At 46.2% G+C, this 16,853-nt stretch overlaps 1 protein-coding gene across 4 annotated transcripts in view; it reads left to right on the top strand.

Moving 5' to 3' along the window:
* Positions 1-16,853, top strand: part of SNAP47 (synaptosome associated protein 47) — a 53,014-nt gene that overhangs the window by 24,236 nt on the left and 11,925 nt on the right. For 2 of the 4 annotated variants that reach the window (XM_044778106.2, XM_044778105.2), the window contains exons 3-4: positions 4,433-4,923; positions 12,584-12,708. In XM_044778106.2, the coding sequence (XP_044634041.1) occupies positions 4,433-4,923; positions 12,584-12,708 (616 nt within the window). Of the gene's footprint in view, positions 1-4,432; positions 4,924-6,170; positions 6,468-12,583; positions 12,709-16,853 lie in introns of those variants that run through there. The other 2 variants (XM_044778108.2, XM_044778107.2) reach the window with 2 other exon arrangements.

Raw genomic sequence — 16,853 nt, 5'->3', positions numbered from 1 at the left:
GTTAAGAGAAGAAATCAAAAATATAGGATATTTTATCCTGTTCTGCATACTTACTGTTCTCAGTACATGTCATTTGAGTTGCCATCTCTCTCATTCTCCTAAACCTCTTCTGTGCTTTTATATGTCATATATATTATATTTTGTGTGTTATAAGCCCTACAGTATAATTTTTAAATAATTACTTTATGCAGTTGTCTTTTAAATCAGTCAAGAAAGTAAATGGAAATGTTTGTATTGTCTAATCACCTGCACGATGACCTTACCAGAGCTCTTTGTTTCCTTGTGTGAATTTGAGTTTCCCTCCGAGGGTGTCGCTTCCTTGCAGCCCAAAGAACTTCCTTTAGTCTTTTCTGCAGGAGGCAGGCTTGCTAGCGGTAGATTCTTTCAGTATTTGTTTGGGAATGTTTTTATTTTGCTTTACTTTTTGAAGGATAGTTATGCTGGATATAGAATCCTCAGTGACAGTTTTGTTTCTTTTGGAAGTGTGCATATGTCGTCCCGCTGCCTCCTGATGCCCGTTGTCTCTGACGGAGGTCACTGTCCGTATTGTAATGGTTCCCTCATTCATCATGAATCATTTCGCTGTTACTGCTTTCATGTTTCCTCTTTGTCCATGTCTCAAAGCTGTCTGATGATGGCGTGGATCTCTGTGTTTATTCTGCTTGGCATTTGTGTAGGTTCTTGGATATAGGTTATTTTTTTTCCATCAAATCTGGGAAATTTTGACTTTATTTCTTCAAACATTTTTTCTCTCCCTTTCTCTCCTATCCCTCACACAGCCATGTTACGTGTATGATGGTGGTGTGTTCAGTGGTACCCCCAGGTCCCTGAGAATCTGTTCATTTTCTTCCTTCTTTTTTCCTCATCTTCAGATTGTATAATTTCTATTGCTGTGTCTTCAAATTCACTGATTCTTTCTTCTGCCATTTCAAATCTGCTGTTGAGCCCCTCTAGTGATGTTCTTATTTCTGTTATTGTCTTTTTGATTTGAGAAATTTCATTTAGTTCTTTTCATATAATTTCTACCTCTCTATTGATAGTCTCTATTTGATGAATCATTGTCACTGAAAATTAATAAAAGGAAACCTCATTTAAAATGGAGTCAGGAGGCCAGAAGGGGGAGCTCCCCCGCAGTACCACTTGAGGTCAGTTATAGGCCCCAACAAGAGTCAACAAGAAAGAATTCTTAACTACAGGAAGAAATATGCATTCCGTCCCAAACAGAAGTCAACGACCCCAGCGACTCAGCCAATAAGAAACCACCACCATCCTGAACTCCTGCTTTTCTCAATGGACTTTCATGCAGAACGACCCTCCCAATTTCCTTCTTTCTCCCAAAAAATGATGTTCCTCTCCCTTGTTTGTTGGATTTCTCTGTGGTCTGCCATAGCATGCACATCTTGATTTGCAATTCTTTGGCTATTCTTGAATAAACTCATTTTGCTGGTAAAATAGCTGGCTGCTTTATTTTTAAGGTTGGCATCACCATGCTTTTCTTTAATCCTTTTAACATGATTTCCTTTAATTCTTAACATTTTCAGTAGTTTCTTTGAAATCCTTATCTCTTAAAGCCAATATCTGAGTGCTCTCAGAAGTGGATTCTATTGATTTTTTTTCTTCCTGTGTATGGCTCACGCTTTTGTGTTTCCTTGCATGTGTCATACTTTTTTGTTAAAAAACTTGGCATTTTAACTAATACATTGTTACGTAACTCTGGATTCTTCTCTCTCTCCTCACTGCAAGGTGGTGGTGTTGGTGGTGGTTTTTGTTTGCTTGTTCATTTTAATCATCTGCCTGGACTGATTCTGTGGAGTGCATTCCACTGTCATATGCAACATCTGCTGTCTCTGCTCAGCTTTTTAAATTTTTTTAAAATGTTTTGATTTTCAGGCTTGGCTTGGTTCGCAGGGGCTGTCCCTGCGTCAGCATGGCTCAGTGGTCAGCTTTTGGTTTGGCAGAGGTTATGCTTAAATGCCTGTGCAGATAATGCTCTACCCTTTGCTGTTAGATCCGTGTGACTTGGGGAATGCTTTCAAAATTCAGATAGTTTGGAGGTCTGCCCATTTTTTTACTTTGTTTCTGATCTCATGGACTTTTTTAACCTTAGGCAAGCTGTTATTTGTAAGTTTTTATAGATGTTCTGTATCAGATTGAGGAAATTTCCTTCTGTTTCTGCTGGAAGTTTTAACATGAATGAATGTTGAATTTTATCAGATTCTTTTTCTGCATCTTTTGTGACGATCATCGAGTTTCCTTCTGTTTTTCTACCAATGAGATATATTACATTGATTAATTTTCAAATGTTAACTCAACCTCAGTTTCCTGGGATTAATATCACTTTATCATGACATAATAGTCTTTTTTATGTATTGTTAGGTTTGATTAGCTAATATTTTTGTAAGGAATTCTGCATCTGTGTTACTGACTGCTACGTACTTACTTTCTTGTACCATCCTCACTGAGTTTTGGTGTAGGAGTTACGGTGGTCTTGTGAACTGAATGGGCAAGGCATTCACTCTTGCTTTATTCTTTCAAAGGGTTGGTGTACAATTGTTATTTCTTCCTTGTGTGTTTGGCAGAATTCATCAGTGAGACGACCTGGATAATAGTTTTCTCTATGACAAGATTTTTAAGTACAGATTTAATTTCTTTGTGAGGCTGTTCATATTCTTAAACTATTTCTTGCCTCAGTTTTAGAAGGTTGGACTTTTCAAGTATTTAGTCTATTTCATCTAAGTTGTCCAATTTTTTGGTCTAAAGCTGGATATAATATTCCCATAAGCCTTTCAAGGGCTGAAGTATCTATTGCAATGCCCTCTTTTAATTCCTGATTGGTAATTTGCATTTTCTTAACTTTTTTTCTTGATCGTTTCTTACTGGAGTTTAATTTTTTAAATTATTTCAAGGAGCTAACTTTTGGCTTTGTTAGTATTTTGTATTTTTTCTGTTTTCAGTTTCACTGATAGCTGCTTTTCCTTTCTTCTACTTACTTTGGGTTTAATTTATAACTTTTTGAGATAGAAGCTTAGATCACTGATTTTAAACTTTTCTAAGAAGTTTTCAAATACATGCATTGAGAACTATAAACTTCTGCTCTGTTTGCATCCCACCATTTTTTGTATGTCATGTTTTCCATTTCATTCACTTCAAATAGTTTCTAATTTCCTTTATTTGGAACTGTGTTTAATTTCTAAATATTTAAGGATTTTCTAGTGAGCTTTTTATTAGTGATTTCTGGTTTCATTTATTTGAGGACAGAGGACATGGTTGAAATTTATTAAAACTTGTTATACTCTTTTTTTTATGTTCTAAACGTAATTGGAAAGAGTGCATTCAGCAGCTGGATGATGTTTCTATAAATATCAGTCAGGTTGAGTTGGTTAAATAGTGTTCAAATTTCTATATTCTTACTAATTATTTTTGTCTTCTTGCTATATCAATCATGGGGAGAAATTTGTTAAAATCTACAACTGTATTGTCTATTTCTCCTTTTAGTTTTGTTAATTTTTGCTTAATGAATTGTGAAGTTCTGTTACTAAATGCATACATATTTAGTATTGTTAAGTCTTTCTGTTGGATTTACTCTCTTACTATTCTGCATTGTCCCTCTTTATCCCTGGTAATACTCCTAGTCTTAAAGTGACTTCTGCTATGACATGTCTTTTGCAATTCCTTTACTTTGATTTATCTGTGTCTTTATATTTCACAGTGTCCCTTGTGAACAGGATATAGCTGGGTCTTGTTTCTTGACCCAGGCTGACAACCTGCCTTTTAATTAGAGAATTTAGTCCATTTATATTTAGTATAATTGCTAATATGGTTGAGTTTAATTCCACCATCTTGTTATTTGTTTTCTGTTTCTTCCATTTGATCTTTGTTCCTTTGCTTTTCCTTTCCTGCTTCCATTTTCTCCTCCTCTATTGACTCGTTATTACTGGCTACTTTAGAGTTGTGCTGTCCAGTATGGTAGCCACGAGCCACGTTAAATTAAGTTTAAAATTCCATTCCTCGTTGCATTAGCTGCACTTCAGAGGCCCAGTAGCCAGATGTGCCTATTATTGTATTAGACAGTACAGATTAAGCCAAAAAGTTCTGCTTGACAGTCCTTTAGAGATTATGATCAGGATTTATTTTGAGTCAAAAGTATCCAGTGTCAGGTGTGGAAAAAACAACATTCTGATTGGAGATGTGTGTTCTGGTTGTGTCTTTACTACTGATTAGCTTTGTGTCTGCAGGTGAATGTCCTGCTGCTCTCAGCCTCGGTTTCTTTTCTAAAACTTGGGGATATTAATTCCTGCTCTTTCTGCTTCATGGAATGCTTGTGGAAAAGAAAACTGTACAACAGTAAAGTGCTTTATAAAGACAAAAGCAGTTTTAAAAACAGTATCGAAAATCAATTGACTAGTTGTCTGTGTTTCATTTGCTCTTTTAGGTTGCTGACAGAACTGGAATCTCCTTCTTGGTGGCCCTTTAGCTCCAAGCTTTGGAAGATGCCGTCAGAAACAAAGACCAGGGGAGGCACCTCAATGGCTAATTCCAAAGCTCTGGGGAAAGAAGGGATAGTGATCAGAATTCCTGCTGTTATTTCCCAAAGAACAGAATCTCATGTTAAACCAGGAAGGTTCACCGTCCTTGTTTCTGGGTTGGAGATCCATGACTCAGATTCTTTGCTCATGCACAGATTTGAACGAGAAGATGTAGATGACATTAAGGTTCACACACCTTACGAAATTAGCATCCGCCAGCGGTTTATTGGGAAGCCAGACATAGCCTATCGTTTGATATCTGCCAAGATGCCAGAGGTCATCCCCATTTTGGAAGTACAGTTCAGCGAGAAGATGGAGTTGCTGGAAGACACCAGGACACTCGGGAGCACTGGGACCTCTTCCCTGGCAGAGAAGGGCTGCTCAGTCTGGCATGCAGGTGAGTGCCTGTCAAAACAGCCTGTGCACAGACCTCTGGCGTCACAACCAGACTCAGCACCCCCTTGGTACATGTTGACATGATGCATCACTTGAGCAGCTACTGGTTTCAGCTCACTAGCGATTGCCCATTTGTATGTAAATAAAAATAATTTCAGACCGTTTTCCTTAGTACTTGCCATCTGTGAGTCTCAAATCACTCAGGTTTATTACACACTTGAGAACTGTGTGAGTTTCCAAATAAATCAGAAAGGGTTTTGATGACGCTTTCAGAGCAAAGGGAAGCTCCAAATTTGGTGTTTTCACCTCTTTCCTCTGTTTGATTTGAGAACGAGCACTTTAGGATCTTAACTGGCACCATCCCGCCAGCTCTGGTGGCTTTCCCGTCCCTCTGCACTCCTGGTCTCTTGGCGGTCAATCAAGTCTTCCCAGCCCACCGTCCAGTGTGCTTAGGTATCAGAATCTTTGAAAGCTACGTCTCATAGAGTTTGTTTTTTGGCGTCTGTGAGGTACTGTGAAACCCTCTCTCTCCCTGGCAGTGTGGCCACAGTGCCCTCTTGCATCTCTGTGGGGTGTGGATGGGGTAGCTGGGCATGGCCGTAGGGGTCTGTGTGGGTGGTAATACATGGATACATCCCACGTCCACATGTGGTGAGGGCGTGGGTCCCTATCTCCTCCCTAGCACATTATACCTGCTATCCCTGACTCCTCCGTTTTGCATTCTGAGCATCTTATAGCGTCTCATTTCTTTGATTGATTCTGAGATGGACCATCGGACACTTTTTATTTGCTTTTGGCCCCGCGGGTTTGCTCTGTGGATTGCCTGTTCTGGTTTTTTTCCTAATGGGCTGTCTCTTTGTTTTTCAGATTTGCAGGTGTTCCCTATATATTCTATTCATCCCTTGTTGACTTTAGAGGCTGCCAATACTTCTCCCAGACCATCAGCCTCTATTACAGAAATCTTTAATTTTGCTGTGGTCAAATCTACCATTTTTCCCCTTAAGTTTGTTTTTGAGCCCTGCTTAAGAAATCCCAAAGTCGTAAAATATTCTGATATTTTCAAATACTAGCATTATAGGTGATGTCACTTCTGTATTGTCGTGACTTCTTTGGTGGCTGAGTGTCTGTTAAAGGAAGAGACATGTTTGTCACTATTTCACTTCCTTTTCTTGTTCTCTTAAGTGATTGATTTTGGTTCCAATATGTAATCTGTTTCCCTAACACATGAATATTTTTATCTTATTCTAGATGACTTCAGGTTTCCAAAAGAAGTATACTTGATAATAGATCTGGTCCCATAACTACTGAAATGTTGGAAATGTCCATGTGAAAATTCAAAAACTTACTTTCTTGGGGCTGGCCCCGTGGCCGAGTGGTTAAGTTCGTGCGCTCCACTGCAGGTGGCCCAGTGTTTTGTTGGTTCGAATCCCGGGTGCGGACATGGCACTGCTCATCAAACCACACTGAGGCAGCATCCCACATGCCACAACTAGAAGGACCCACAACGAAAGAATACACAGCTATGTACTGGGGGGCTTTGGGGAGAAAAAGGAAAAAAAATAAAAATCTTTAAAAAAAACAAAAACTTACTTTCTTGGCATTTCCAGATTCTTCTTTGGCCCTCACTTAAGGCAGGACTCAGAAGCTGGCCCATAGAAGGGCTGAGAAGGGTGGGCTGCAGAGCCCACATAAGACCTGGCCAGAAGGGCCTTCAGGCATGGCCATCTGGAGCCAGCCTGGGAGCCTCTCTGACACCCCGTGTCTCTGACTGAGTTGCCCCACTGCTGCTGTCCTCTGGGAGGAGGCCCGGGGCTGGCAGGCTGGATGCAGAGTGCCGTCGGCTGCCAGTTCTGCGGGTGCTGCTTCAGACGCCCTGTGCCAGGCATGGTGCCAGGCCCCCTTGCCCTGACAGCAAGACTAAATGAAATGTACAGCCCTTGTCTTCATGAAGCTCCGCCACTTTGTGGCTTTTATATCAGGCATGGTGGTTTCAGAGAGAGAACATGGCACAGAAGTAATGAATGAGATGGCAGAAGCGAGCGTGCCACATGTGGCACAGACGTCATGCTGTAGTGGGAAGAGTGTGAACTTGCTGTGCCTGCTTTTGTGAGGGCGGGCCCCTGGAAGGTGAGATGGCAGCTCTGACCCAGAGCGTCCAGGCTGCAGACAGAGCTGGGGAGGAGCACGGAATGAGTGCCAGGGCCTCCATAGCCGCAGTGGGATTGCAGGAAGCTAGATGGGTGCAAATTCTGCACACATGCCATCAGGAACAGCAGGCTGGACCTCTTGGGCACAGGCTGAGGCTGCTCGCCACAGGCCCAATACCCTCCTCAGGGAAGCCGCAAATCTGCTTTTAAGGCCTTTCAGCTGATTCAGCCAGGCCCATCAGATTGTCCAGGACAGGCTCGCTTCCCTAAAGTCAGCCAATTAACAGGTCTTCTCCACATCTCAGATACCTTCCCAGCAACACCTAAACCAGGACTGGATTGAATCACTGGAGACCGTGGCCTCGCCCATCACAGTAATGGATTGTATGTGTGTGGAATGAGCTGAGCCACATCCAGGACGACAGATGGGTTTTCATCTTGGTGCTAACTTTAGCCTCTGGGTGGGATCCCTGCAGTGTGTCTGAATCTGGACCAAGCGAGAAGTGCCATCCGCTTGTGAGCCACCCTGCCTTGGGGGTGTGCGCTCACCACCATGGTTTGAGAGGCACACTGACAAGGAGTTTGGGGTTAGCTAGCATGCTGAGTTCAGTAAGCAGGAAGGTATCTGATTTGCTAGGAACTTTGCAGTCATCTCATCCAAGCCCAGCCGCGAGAGCATGCTCTGCCTGTTGGCTCTGCTGCGGTGGCATCTGCCGACATGACGCCACCTGCAGCACCTCTGTTTCTACTGCTCCACATTGGAAACCACGGAAACGGCAGAGGTGGAAACCGTGACTTTGACCTCTCAGAAATTCACTCCTCTCCTCACTGAGCTGTTTTGGTGAAATGTGGCCAGAAGGTGGCGGTCTGGTAAAGCGACCAGTGTTTGCCGTGAGTCAGTGTCTAGCAGAACTTTCCAGAGACCTCGGTAGTAATGTGTAATGTAGACGGGTGAGGGCCTGGGGTGGCCAGGATGGCGGCCGGGGAGGAGGAGAGGATCCTGGGCTTCAGGAATGACACAGGCCGGCGGTTTCCACCTTAGGCAAGAGCATTGAAACTGCTGTTTTTCTGCATGACATCTTTAAAATAATTTTTTTAGTTTTAGAATAGTTTCAGACTTGCAGGGAAGTTGCAAGGATAGTACAGAGTCCTGTGGCCCCCACACCCAAGCTTCCCCTCTCGCTGTCCTTTGACGTTAGCATAACAAGCGTCTGTCGATGCATCGTTGCTCACTGAAGTCCAGATGTTACCCAGATCTCCTTGGGCTCTCCTGTCCTGGGGCCCCACCAGGACCCCCAGGACATTTCAGCATGCGTCTCCTTGGGCTCTTCTTGACTATGACTTTCTCAAACCCCTTGTTTTGATACCTTGATGGTTTTGAGGAGGAGTGGTCAGGTTTTGTAGAATGTCCCCCGGTTGGGCTCTGTCTCCTGTTGTCTCATGATCCACTGGGTGACAGGTTTGGGAGGAAGACCCCAGAGCGCTTCTCATCACATCAGAGCAGGGTCCGTACATAGCATTTTTAAGGGTTTTTTTGGGTAGTGATTTTTGTCTTCGTTGTTTGCTGACTGTCACCTTCTGAGAAAGGCCTTCCCTGACCATCTAATTTTTTTTTTCAAGATTTTGTTTCTCCTTTTTCTCCCCAAAGCCCCCCAGTACATAGTTGTATATTCTAGTTGTGAGTCCTTCTAGTTGTGGTATGTGGGATGCTGCCGCAGCATGGCTTGACCAGCTTTGCCATGTCCGCACCCAGGATCCGAACCAGTGAAACCCTGGGCTGCTGAAGCAGAGCATGCAAACTTAACCACTCATCCATGGGGCTCCTGACCATCTAATTTAAGAGGCCTCCGGTCACCACTCACTCACCCTCTGGAAATCTTGCCCAGCACTGGGACAGGTGCTCCAGAGCCAGACCTGATCTGTCTGGACAGAGGGCACACACATCTCTGTGTGATGGTAAATAAACATCTGAGGCATTGAAGTCCCTGTGTAGGATCATCCATGTAAGACCATCTTTTCAGGCAGTGGAGTCTGACCCTTGGATGTGGGCATCAGTCTGACCACTGACAGCCCCTGTGTGGTCACTGGGATGCAGGCACCACACTGACCACTGACAGATACTATGTGGTCACTAGGACACTGGCACTGTGCTGATCACACACAGGCCCCATATGGTCACTAGGAACTAGGCACCCCCTGACCACCGCTAAAATCCTGGGGAGCTGCTCAGCCCTCACCCACTTGATCCCTTCGAAGGCCGCATGGGCCCAAGCTGTGCACCATCTAATTTTGTAAATTTGCAGAGTCAGTTCTAATTGTAACCTTTTGAGACTGCTGTCTCTCTCCATTTTAGGTTTCTCTCTGTTAAACTTGCTGTTGTGTGGAGGGCATGGGCATTTTGTGTTTGTTCTGAAAGGGCTTCCCACCCCAATAAACTTCTGAGTCTGTCCCTGGGTGGACTGGGCATTTCCCTGTGTCATCAATGAGGCATTGGGGGCCCAGGGATGAGGAGAAAGACTCTCCTGTGGCCAGACAGGCATGGAGCCTCATTTCTGCTCCCAGCTCAGGCCCTGGTGGTCTTTGCTCTGAACTTGCGGTGAGGTCAGGAGTCCATCTGATGCACAGAGGAGACTGGTGTCCTGTTGCCTCCTGGAGCCCAGCTCTTGCTCAGGGTTCCCCTCGTTGCCTCATGTTTCCTGGAAATTGAAATCATCTGTATGTTCCCCTGTAGCTTGAACCATTTGTGCTTATTTTGTTTAACTGAGATAATAATGACTTTAGAGACAAAACCCATCTTATACGGAAACAAATTAATTTTCTCAGAAGTTATTTCAAAGCACTGAAGTAACTGAGTCAGCAACTTAAGTCTCAACACAGCACTGGGGGTGGCTGAGCCCGTGCTAGGCAGGATCCCACTGACCCTGCAGCTCATTGTGAAAAACATCCCTGACTTAGTGTATTCCAGGGAGAAAAATCCTGTTTTGGCTTTTTGGTTGTTTAAGTAAAATCCATTTTGTTAAACGTTCAAAAGTAGTCAGTATGTCTCTGTATATTGTATAGCTAAAGGTGTTGAAATGGAAGCCAGAGTGATAGGGAAGGAGCACAGTGCTGGGCACAAGTGTGAGTCACTGTGGGCCTTGCTCTCAGAGAGCTAGTTGGGGAGATCCCGGTTTGAGAAGATGCTGAAAAAATAAATAGTGTAGTACCGAGCAAGTTAGTTTCAAAGGGCACAAACTGAATGATACCAGGACCGATGAGGGAAGACTGCTGCTGGTGGAAGGGCCCAGTGGAGGACAGGCCACCAGGCTTTCCCTGGGGGACATCCCATCTGCTGACGGCTGCAGATTGAGTACAGGGGAGCGAGGGCCAGCCTGCCAGGGACGAGGTGCCAGGGGGCTAGATCATCGGTTGGCGGGATTGACATCGGCAAGGGAGATGCACTTGGCTCTCATGACCACTGATGGTTAACGCCAGGCGTGTCGGGGGGCCTCTCCTTCAGGCTAACAGTAACCAGTGGAACACGTCCTCTGTTTCTGCTGTCGTATCTTAAGCCTTGCCCTGCAGTGTCCGGCTGCTGGCCATTTTAGAAAAGTGCTTTTCATTATGTAACATCTCAGTGAGTGACATCTTAGATCACCTGAGCCCAAGCAACAGTGAGTTCCATGCTGTGGAAAGTTCTGTGCTGGTTAATAAACCCCCAGGATGTTGGACTTCGGAGGGTGGCCCTTTGGAGATTGTAGCATGCAGGTTGTGAAATCAGTTTGATTGGTTGTAACCAGCTTTTTTTTAAAGAACGAATGAGAAAAGCAGACATCTGAGTGCATGGTGTCTAGTAAGGGTTTTGTCTTGAGAGACTTTTTCAGACCCCCGAGATGCACTGAGGGTCTGGTGGTTCTGTGTGGATGTGCTTCTCATGGTGGCATACAGTTGAGGAGCACGAGGGCTTCCTTCCCACTGGAGACAGGCCTAGGGGAGGGGAGCTCGCAGGTCTGGGACCCTGGGTCTGGCCTCCATGCACGTCTTGCTCCAGCGATCAGTTCCTGAGCTCCACTCCCTCTGGCCTAGGCCCTTTTCCTCTCTAGGATCCTAAGAAACTGTGCTCTCATCCTTGTTCCAGCCTGTGTTTATCCCAGACGAGGCCAGGCCTTCTTTGCGCAGCCAGGCACTCTCCAGGAGTGTTAATTTGTAAGAATGACTTTAAGAAATAAGAACAGACAGGGTGTGTGTATGTCCAGGGTGGCTGGTCTCTAACCTGGGAGGAGGGGCTTGCCCAGGCAGCAGGTCTTGGAGGCCACCGCTTGGCCACCTGCTCTTCAGGTCAGCGAAACCTTTACCCAGTGATTCCTCCTCCTTCCCCGGCTGACAGTCACCTCGACGATTTCTTCCTCCTTCCTCCCAGCGATTTCCTCCTTCTTCCTGAGAGCGCTTTACCCAATGATTTCCTCCTTCCTTCCCTGAGAGAGCTTTACCCAGTGATTTCCTCCTCCTTCCTTTCCTGGCAATACATTCATTCGCAGTTCCCAGCTGCTCTGGCCAGATGGCCCTGCTTACTACTGTCAGGGTCCTGGGAAGGATGTGGGGGTCACCTGTCGGTCCCCTATGCTCCCCATTCCACTGAAAGAGAAAAGGCTGCTCAGAGGAGCTGGTGCTGGAATCTAGACTGCTAGGTCTCGGCCTAGTGTGCCCTCTGCTTTCCAGCATCCTAATAAACAAACATGCTGTGTATCTGAGGTGATCTGTAATATGAAAAAGAGCAGGAGACAGACTCTAATTGATGCTCTTATCTGGGCCCTGCAGTGCCAGGTTGCAGCTGGAGTCAGCTCTTTAAATAAAGGACAGGTGGCACACTGCAGGAGGGGCCGTGAGCCTCCCTTGGTTATTCCCATCTCTCGCCAGGCTGCCCTTTCACTCCTGGGCGAGATTACCCAGGCACAGGTGTTGTGTGGGTGGAAACACCCCTGAGCAGTGCCTGGCCGCGTGCAGCACTCCAACTCACCCCCGCCCTAGCACAGCTCCACACTCCACTGTGCTTGGCCTGACCAGCTGGCCATTTCCTGTGCTCTCTGGAACCGCAGCATGCTGTGGGGGTAATCAGATGGCACTGCGGTCCCAGCATGTATTCATGTGTGTTTCAGCAGGGTTCAACACATGTTATGCTGTATACTCCAAGTCTGTAGTCTTCTCTCAGAGAAAAAGAGACAGTGACCACCCCTGGATAAAGAGCTAGACCCTGAGTGTTTCCAGTGCTCCAGGCTCTGATCAGTGTGGGAAAGGAAGCAGCCCTCGTGGGGGGAGAAGGCGAGGCTGGGCAGACCCACCCCACTCAGCTTAGCAGAGGCTGACAGAGATGGACCTATCACACCCACCAGCCAGCAGGCACTGAGGCCACAGACCAGTAGATGCCTGTGAAAACACTTCGACAGCCTTAAACACCACTCTTTGTAAAGCTCTGAATGTTCTTGTGTTGTTCACACCTTCCGGAAGAGGTCACTGCTGTTTGACTTTCCATTCCAGCGTCTGGGCTGATGGACCGCTCAGTGCACCAAGAGCCCTCCTCAGCAAGCCAGGAAGGCAGGCCACTTCAGCTACAGACGAGTGGGACGTTCGTTTCTGAGGGGGACGCCCAGGAACTGAGACAGGTAACACGTTCACAGTGTCACATCCTCCCCTGCAGGCGACTCACTTCTCTTTCCTGTCTGGAATAACTCTGCACTGTTTATGCTTGCCTCTCACCTGTGAGGAACGGCTGGGACATCACCTAGTTTGCTCTGCTCCCTATAGCTGGAAAGGGGTGAAGAGGGCAGTGCCATTCCAAGTCCATGTACTTTGTGGCATGTAGACACACACAGCATTTCCATACGCACAGTTGCTCTGGTGTCTGCCTCTGCCTGCTATACGTGTATGTGCATGTGTACTGTGTATATGCACACGTGAGTGTGCACACATGTACGTGTGGGTTGTGTGGGCTGTGCGTGTGTGCTTTGTGCATGCGCATGTGGGTTCTCTGTGTGTTGTATGTGCACTATGAGCACACATATGCAGTGCCTGTGTGTGTGTTGTGGGTGTGCTGCGTGCGCATGTGCTGTGTATGTGTATATCTGCATGCTGTGTGCACATATGTGTGGTGCCTGCACATGTGTGTTGTGTGTCTGGTATGAGTGTATCTGTGTGCGTGTGTATGCTCGTGACGCACATGTGTGGTGCCTGCACATGTGTATGCTGTGCATCTGTTCCACAGGTGCATATAGAGTTGAGGGTGCTAGCTGTCTCAGATCACTCTCAAGTGCTCAACACTGGATGCTTGAGGAGGTTGCCACTTTTCATCCAGGAAGTTGACATTTAAACAATAATTGATAGAAATACATTTAACTTGTCTTCCTATGTTACTGCTGGAAAATACAATGGCTTTCTTTTTTCCTTTTTTAATAATTTTGAAGCAAATACCTAGACATCTTACTTCATTCATAAATATTTCAGTATGTATCTTAAAAAGACAAGAACTGTTAAAACAAACCCAATATAATATCATAATCACCTTAAAAAGGTAAAAATTAATTCCCTACTGTCATCAGATACCAAGTCAGTACTCATATTTCCCAAGTCATCCCATATAAGAGAGTATTTGGATATTTGTTCAGATCAGGACCTAGGGAGGCCCGTGCAGGGCAGTTGGTGAATAACCTTTTAAAGGACAGCTTCCTTTCATCTTTTCTTTTTCTTTGCATTTTTTTTTTGTTGAAGAAATTAATTGTTTCCTTGTCAAGATTTTGCATTTGTGTCTCATGACTCCATTCCCTGATATTGAGCAGCGTATTCTCTGTCCTGGTTCTCCTGTAGGTCAGCTCGTAGCTCCAGAGGCTCTATCAGATTTGACTTGGTTTGGAGACACCATTTCATCCATGCACCACACACCTCCACCAGGGCATGCAGGAAGACTCTGTGTCTCTTAAACCTGTTTTTAAAGAATTCTGATTTTATGTGTCTGCACAGGCATACATTCCTTTAAACTCAGTCCTTTCTCTTTTGGGAAAAAAGTGTTCATCTTTGCTATGGGCTGTTTTAAATATGCGTGATTTATCACTTATTTCTCCTGGTCTAACCTAGTCATTCTTAGTAATGACACACAGAGATGCTGCTTTCTAGCTGCAACTAGCAAATTTCGCAAGTTACTAATCGATTCTTGTGACATGCTTGTGGACTCCAGGACACTGCAAATCTTACCTGCTTTGGGGCTTGAGAAACTCTCATCCTATAAAGGCAAATTTACCAGTTCTCCTGAGAGTGGTTGAGAGCGCTGAGCCCTCAGACTGGTGGGTCTGGGACCCCCGCCCACCCTCCTAGCCGGTGTCTGTAGCTGGAGTGTGCTCTTCTGTGTCTCACAGTTGCATTGCTGCTAAAGCGGCAACACAGCTTTCTGATGGCTAATGTAGGAGTTGTGTTTGTTAGTTCTGGTGGCGGCTGTGTAGCTGAGAGGACACTTTCAATTTTAAGCAACCAGTGCCTACTACCATGTACGATGTGCCCTTCCCCTAAAAGCAGTGGTGGGAGGGGAGCGGGCACATGAGCACACCCACAGCTGCGAGGAGAGTGAGACTCCTTGACTGTTGAGGTCGCCGTCCTTCCCGTGACAGCGTGTGTCTGTGTGGTTGGTCCTGGCTGTCCTGAGCAAGTCTCAGTGAGCCCTGCGGTGTCCATGCTGGGAAAGTGGATGCCATGAGTCAGGACGCTGGCTTAGGGCAGGGGAAGTGGTGATCCCAGGGTGGCGGGTCTGGGAACCCGCAGGAGGGGCAGGCAGTGTTTCAAACCAGTCGGCTGCCTCATCCTCCTTCCTTGCAGGGAGGACCTGGTTTCATGAAAGATTGTCTTTTTGAGGTAAAACACATGTTTCATATTTAGACAAGAATTCTTAGCTGTGTAGTTGAAGCTCACACATGAGTAGAAATGAGTTAAATTTCTGGGGAAAACAAAAATGCAAGAAAATCCCCCTCTATTCAGCTGTGGTTTCTGTTGCAGATGCTATTAAAGTCGTTACTTGGAAATGGGTCTGGTGACTCAAACTGCAGTTGGGGTGCTGAGAGGGAAGATTTGCTGTGATCTCCCTTGGGGACACCCATGCCCCATGCAGTGTGCAGGCTCCCTCTGTGCTGGGCCGCAGGTGTGGGCCATGGGGCTGCGGTTGGGCCCCGTCTACTGCGTGACTGTAGAAGTCCAGGGTCCGCTGTGGGAGGGCACGTGGTGGGGGAGGCTGGCCAGGGAACTGGATTCCCTGGGATGGGTTTGGCAGGGTCCCTCAAATCATTTCCAGTGTCTGATGTGCTAACCTAGCCTGCCTCAGAACCACCACTCTTTTGTTCCTAAGTCTGTGGCTACCACGTATTTGATGCTGCATTTGGGGATGAGAAAGCAGAAGTCGTATTTGGCTTTTTCCTGAGGGCGTTTCAGTTTTATGTGAAGTTTCTTCATAACTTTTTAATCTCCACTTCTCTGTCTCATCCTGTGTTTGGTGTTTCTTCATCCTGCCTCCCTCTTTCACCAAAAAGGAACCAGATGAGAAGGTGGCTTGGGTCTGGTCTTGTGGTTTATCAGACGTGGGCGAGGGGCCGCCTCCGGCCTGCCTGTGGGGATCGGGCAGCGTGAGTTCTGCAGGAGCCCCAGCAGTGGGAACAGCAGCAGCAGCAGACTTGTGCTGGACGCTCCTGTCATTTCCCGTAAACAGGGATACGCAGAGCGTGGATTCATAGGAAGTTTCTAGGTTATAGTGTTGAACTCCCTCTGATTACATTAGGACATTGGTGTGCCTCCTGTGTGTGGCATCTTCATAAACAGTGAGCACAGAAATTAAAAAAAAAGACTGAGGCCATTCATTCAGTTCAGTCAGAAAGTCCGTTCACTGGAAAACTTAGACAGATGGTAGCTGGTATGAAGAGAGGAGTCTAATGGGACACAGCCCTGCCGGGGCCAGCAGATGGAGGGGCCAGTGCCTCGTCTCTGTCTCTGCCCAGTCTGCTCACTCAGCAGAGCCAAGTCCACATGGACCTGCACTGGCAACTCACTGGAACTTCCCCGAAACAACTTAAGGCAAAAAGGATGCTGAAGTTCTCTACTTGCTGTGAAACTATCCTAAGAAGTTAATGTCCTTTTTTCTTTTTCTTTTCTTTCTTCTTTAGAAATTAAAGAACACATTTCATTTTCAGTAACTCTACCATCCTGGTCTTTCATCCCCATTCTCTGTTCTTTGGTATTTAGACTTGCCCTAATTCATCTGTCTCCTCTCCTAGTCAGGAAAAAAATCAGTCAGTCATTTCTTGCATTCCTAATCTACATAAGAGAATTATATTTAACAAATGTCCTTCAGCCCAAGATAAATGTCTGAATCAGTGAATTATTTATCCTGTTTTCAGTGTGTTAACTGTCTGTTTGGAGAGCCAACAGATTTGGGTTTCTATGGAGAACCATCAGTACAAAGTCAAGGGAGTAAGGAGCAAGGTGGCCTCCACGACGGTCCCCATCAGCTGTGGCCGTGGCTGGACGAGCTCCAGGAATGATGCTTCTTAGGAAGAGGGGACAGCTAAGCTGGTGGTTGTGGAGGGTGGAAAGGCAAGGGCCCTTGCCTTCCAACCCAGGCGGCCACCCCCTGATGCGGGAGGGCGTGCTGGAGTGGGCTCTGCAGAGGGGCACGGTGCGGGGTGGAGCTGGATGCTGGAGTGGGCTCTGTGGAGGGGCATGGGGTGGAGACCTGGACATGTCCAGTAACCCTCAGGACCTTCTTGCAGGTCAGGGAGTC

Source organism: Equus asinus, chromosome 9 (genome assembly GCF_041296235.1).
Source record: "Equus asinus isolate D_3611 breed Donkey chromosome 9, EquAss-T2T_v2, whole genome shotgun sequence".
Classification (NCBI taxonomy): domain Eukaryota; kingdom Metazoa; phylum Chordata; class Mammalia; order Perissodactyla; family Equidae; genus Equus; species Equus asinus.
Note: the sequence above shows the minus strand (reverse complement) of the source record. Positions and strands in the feature narration are given on the sequence as shown.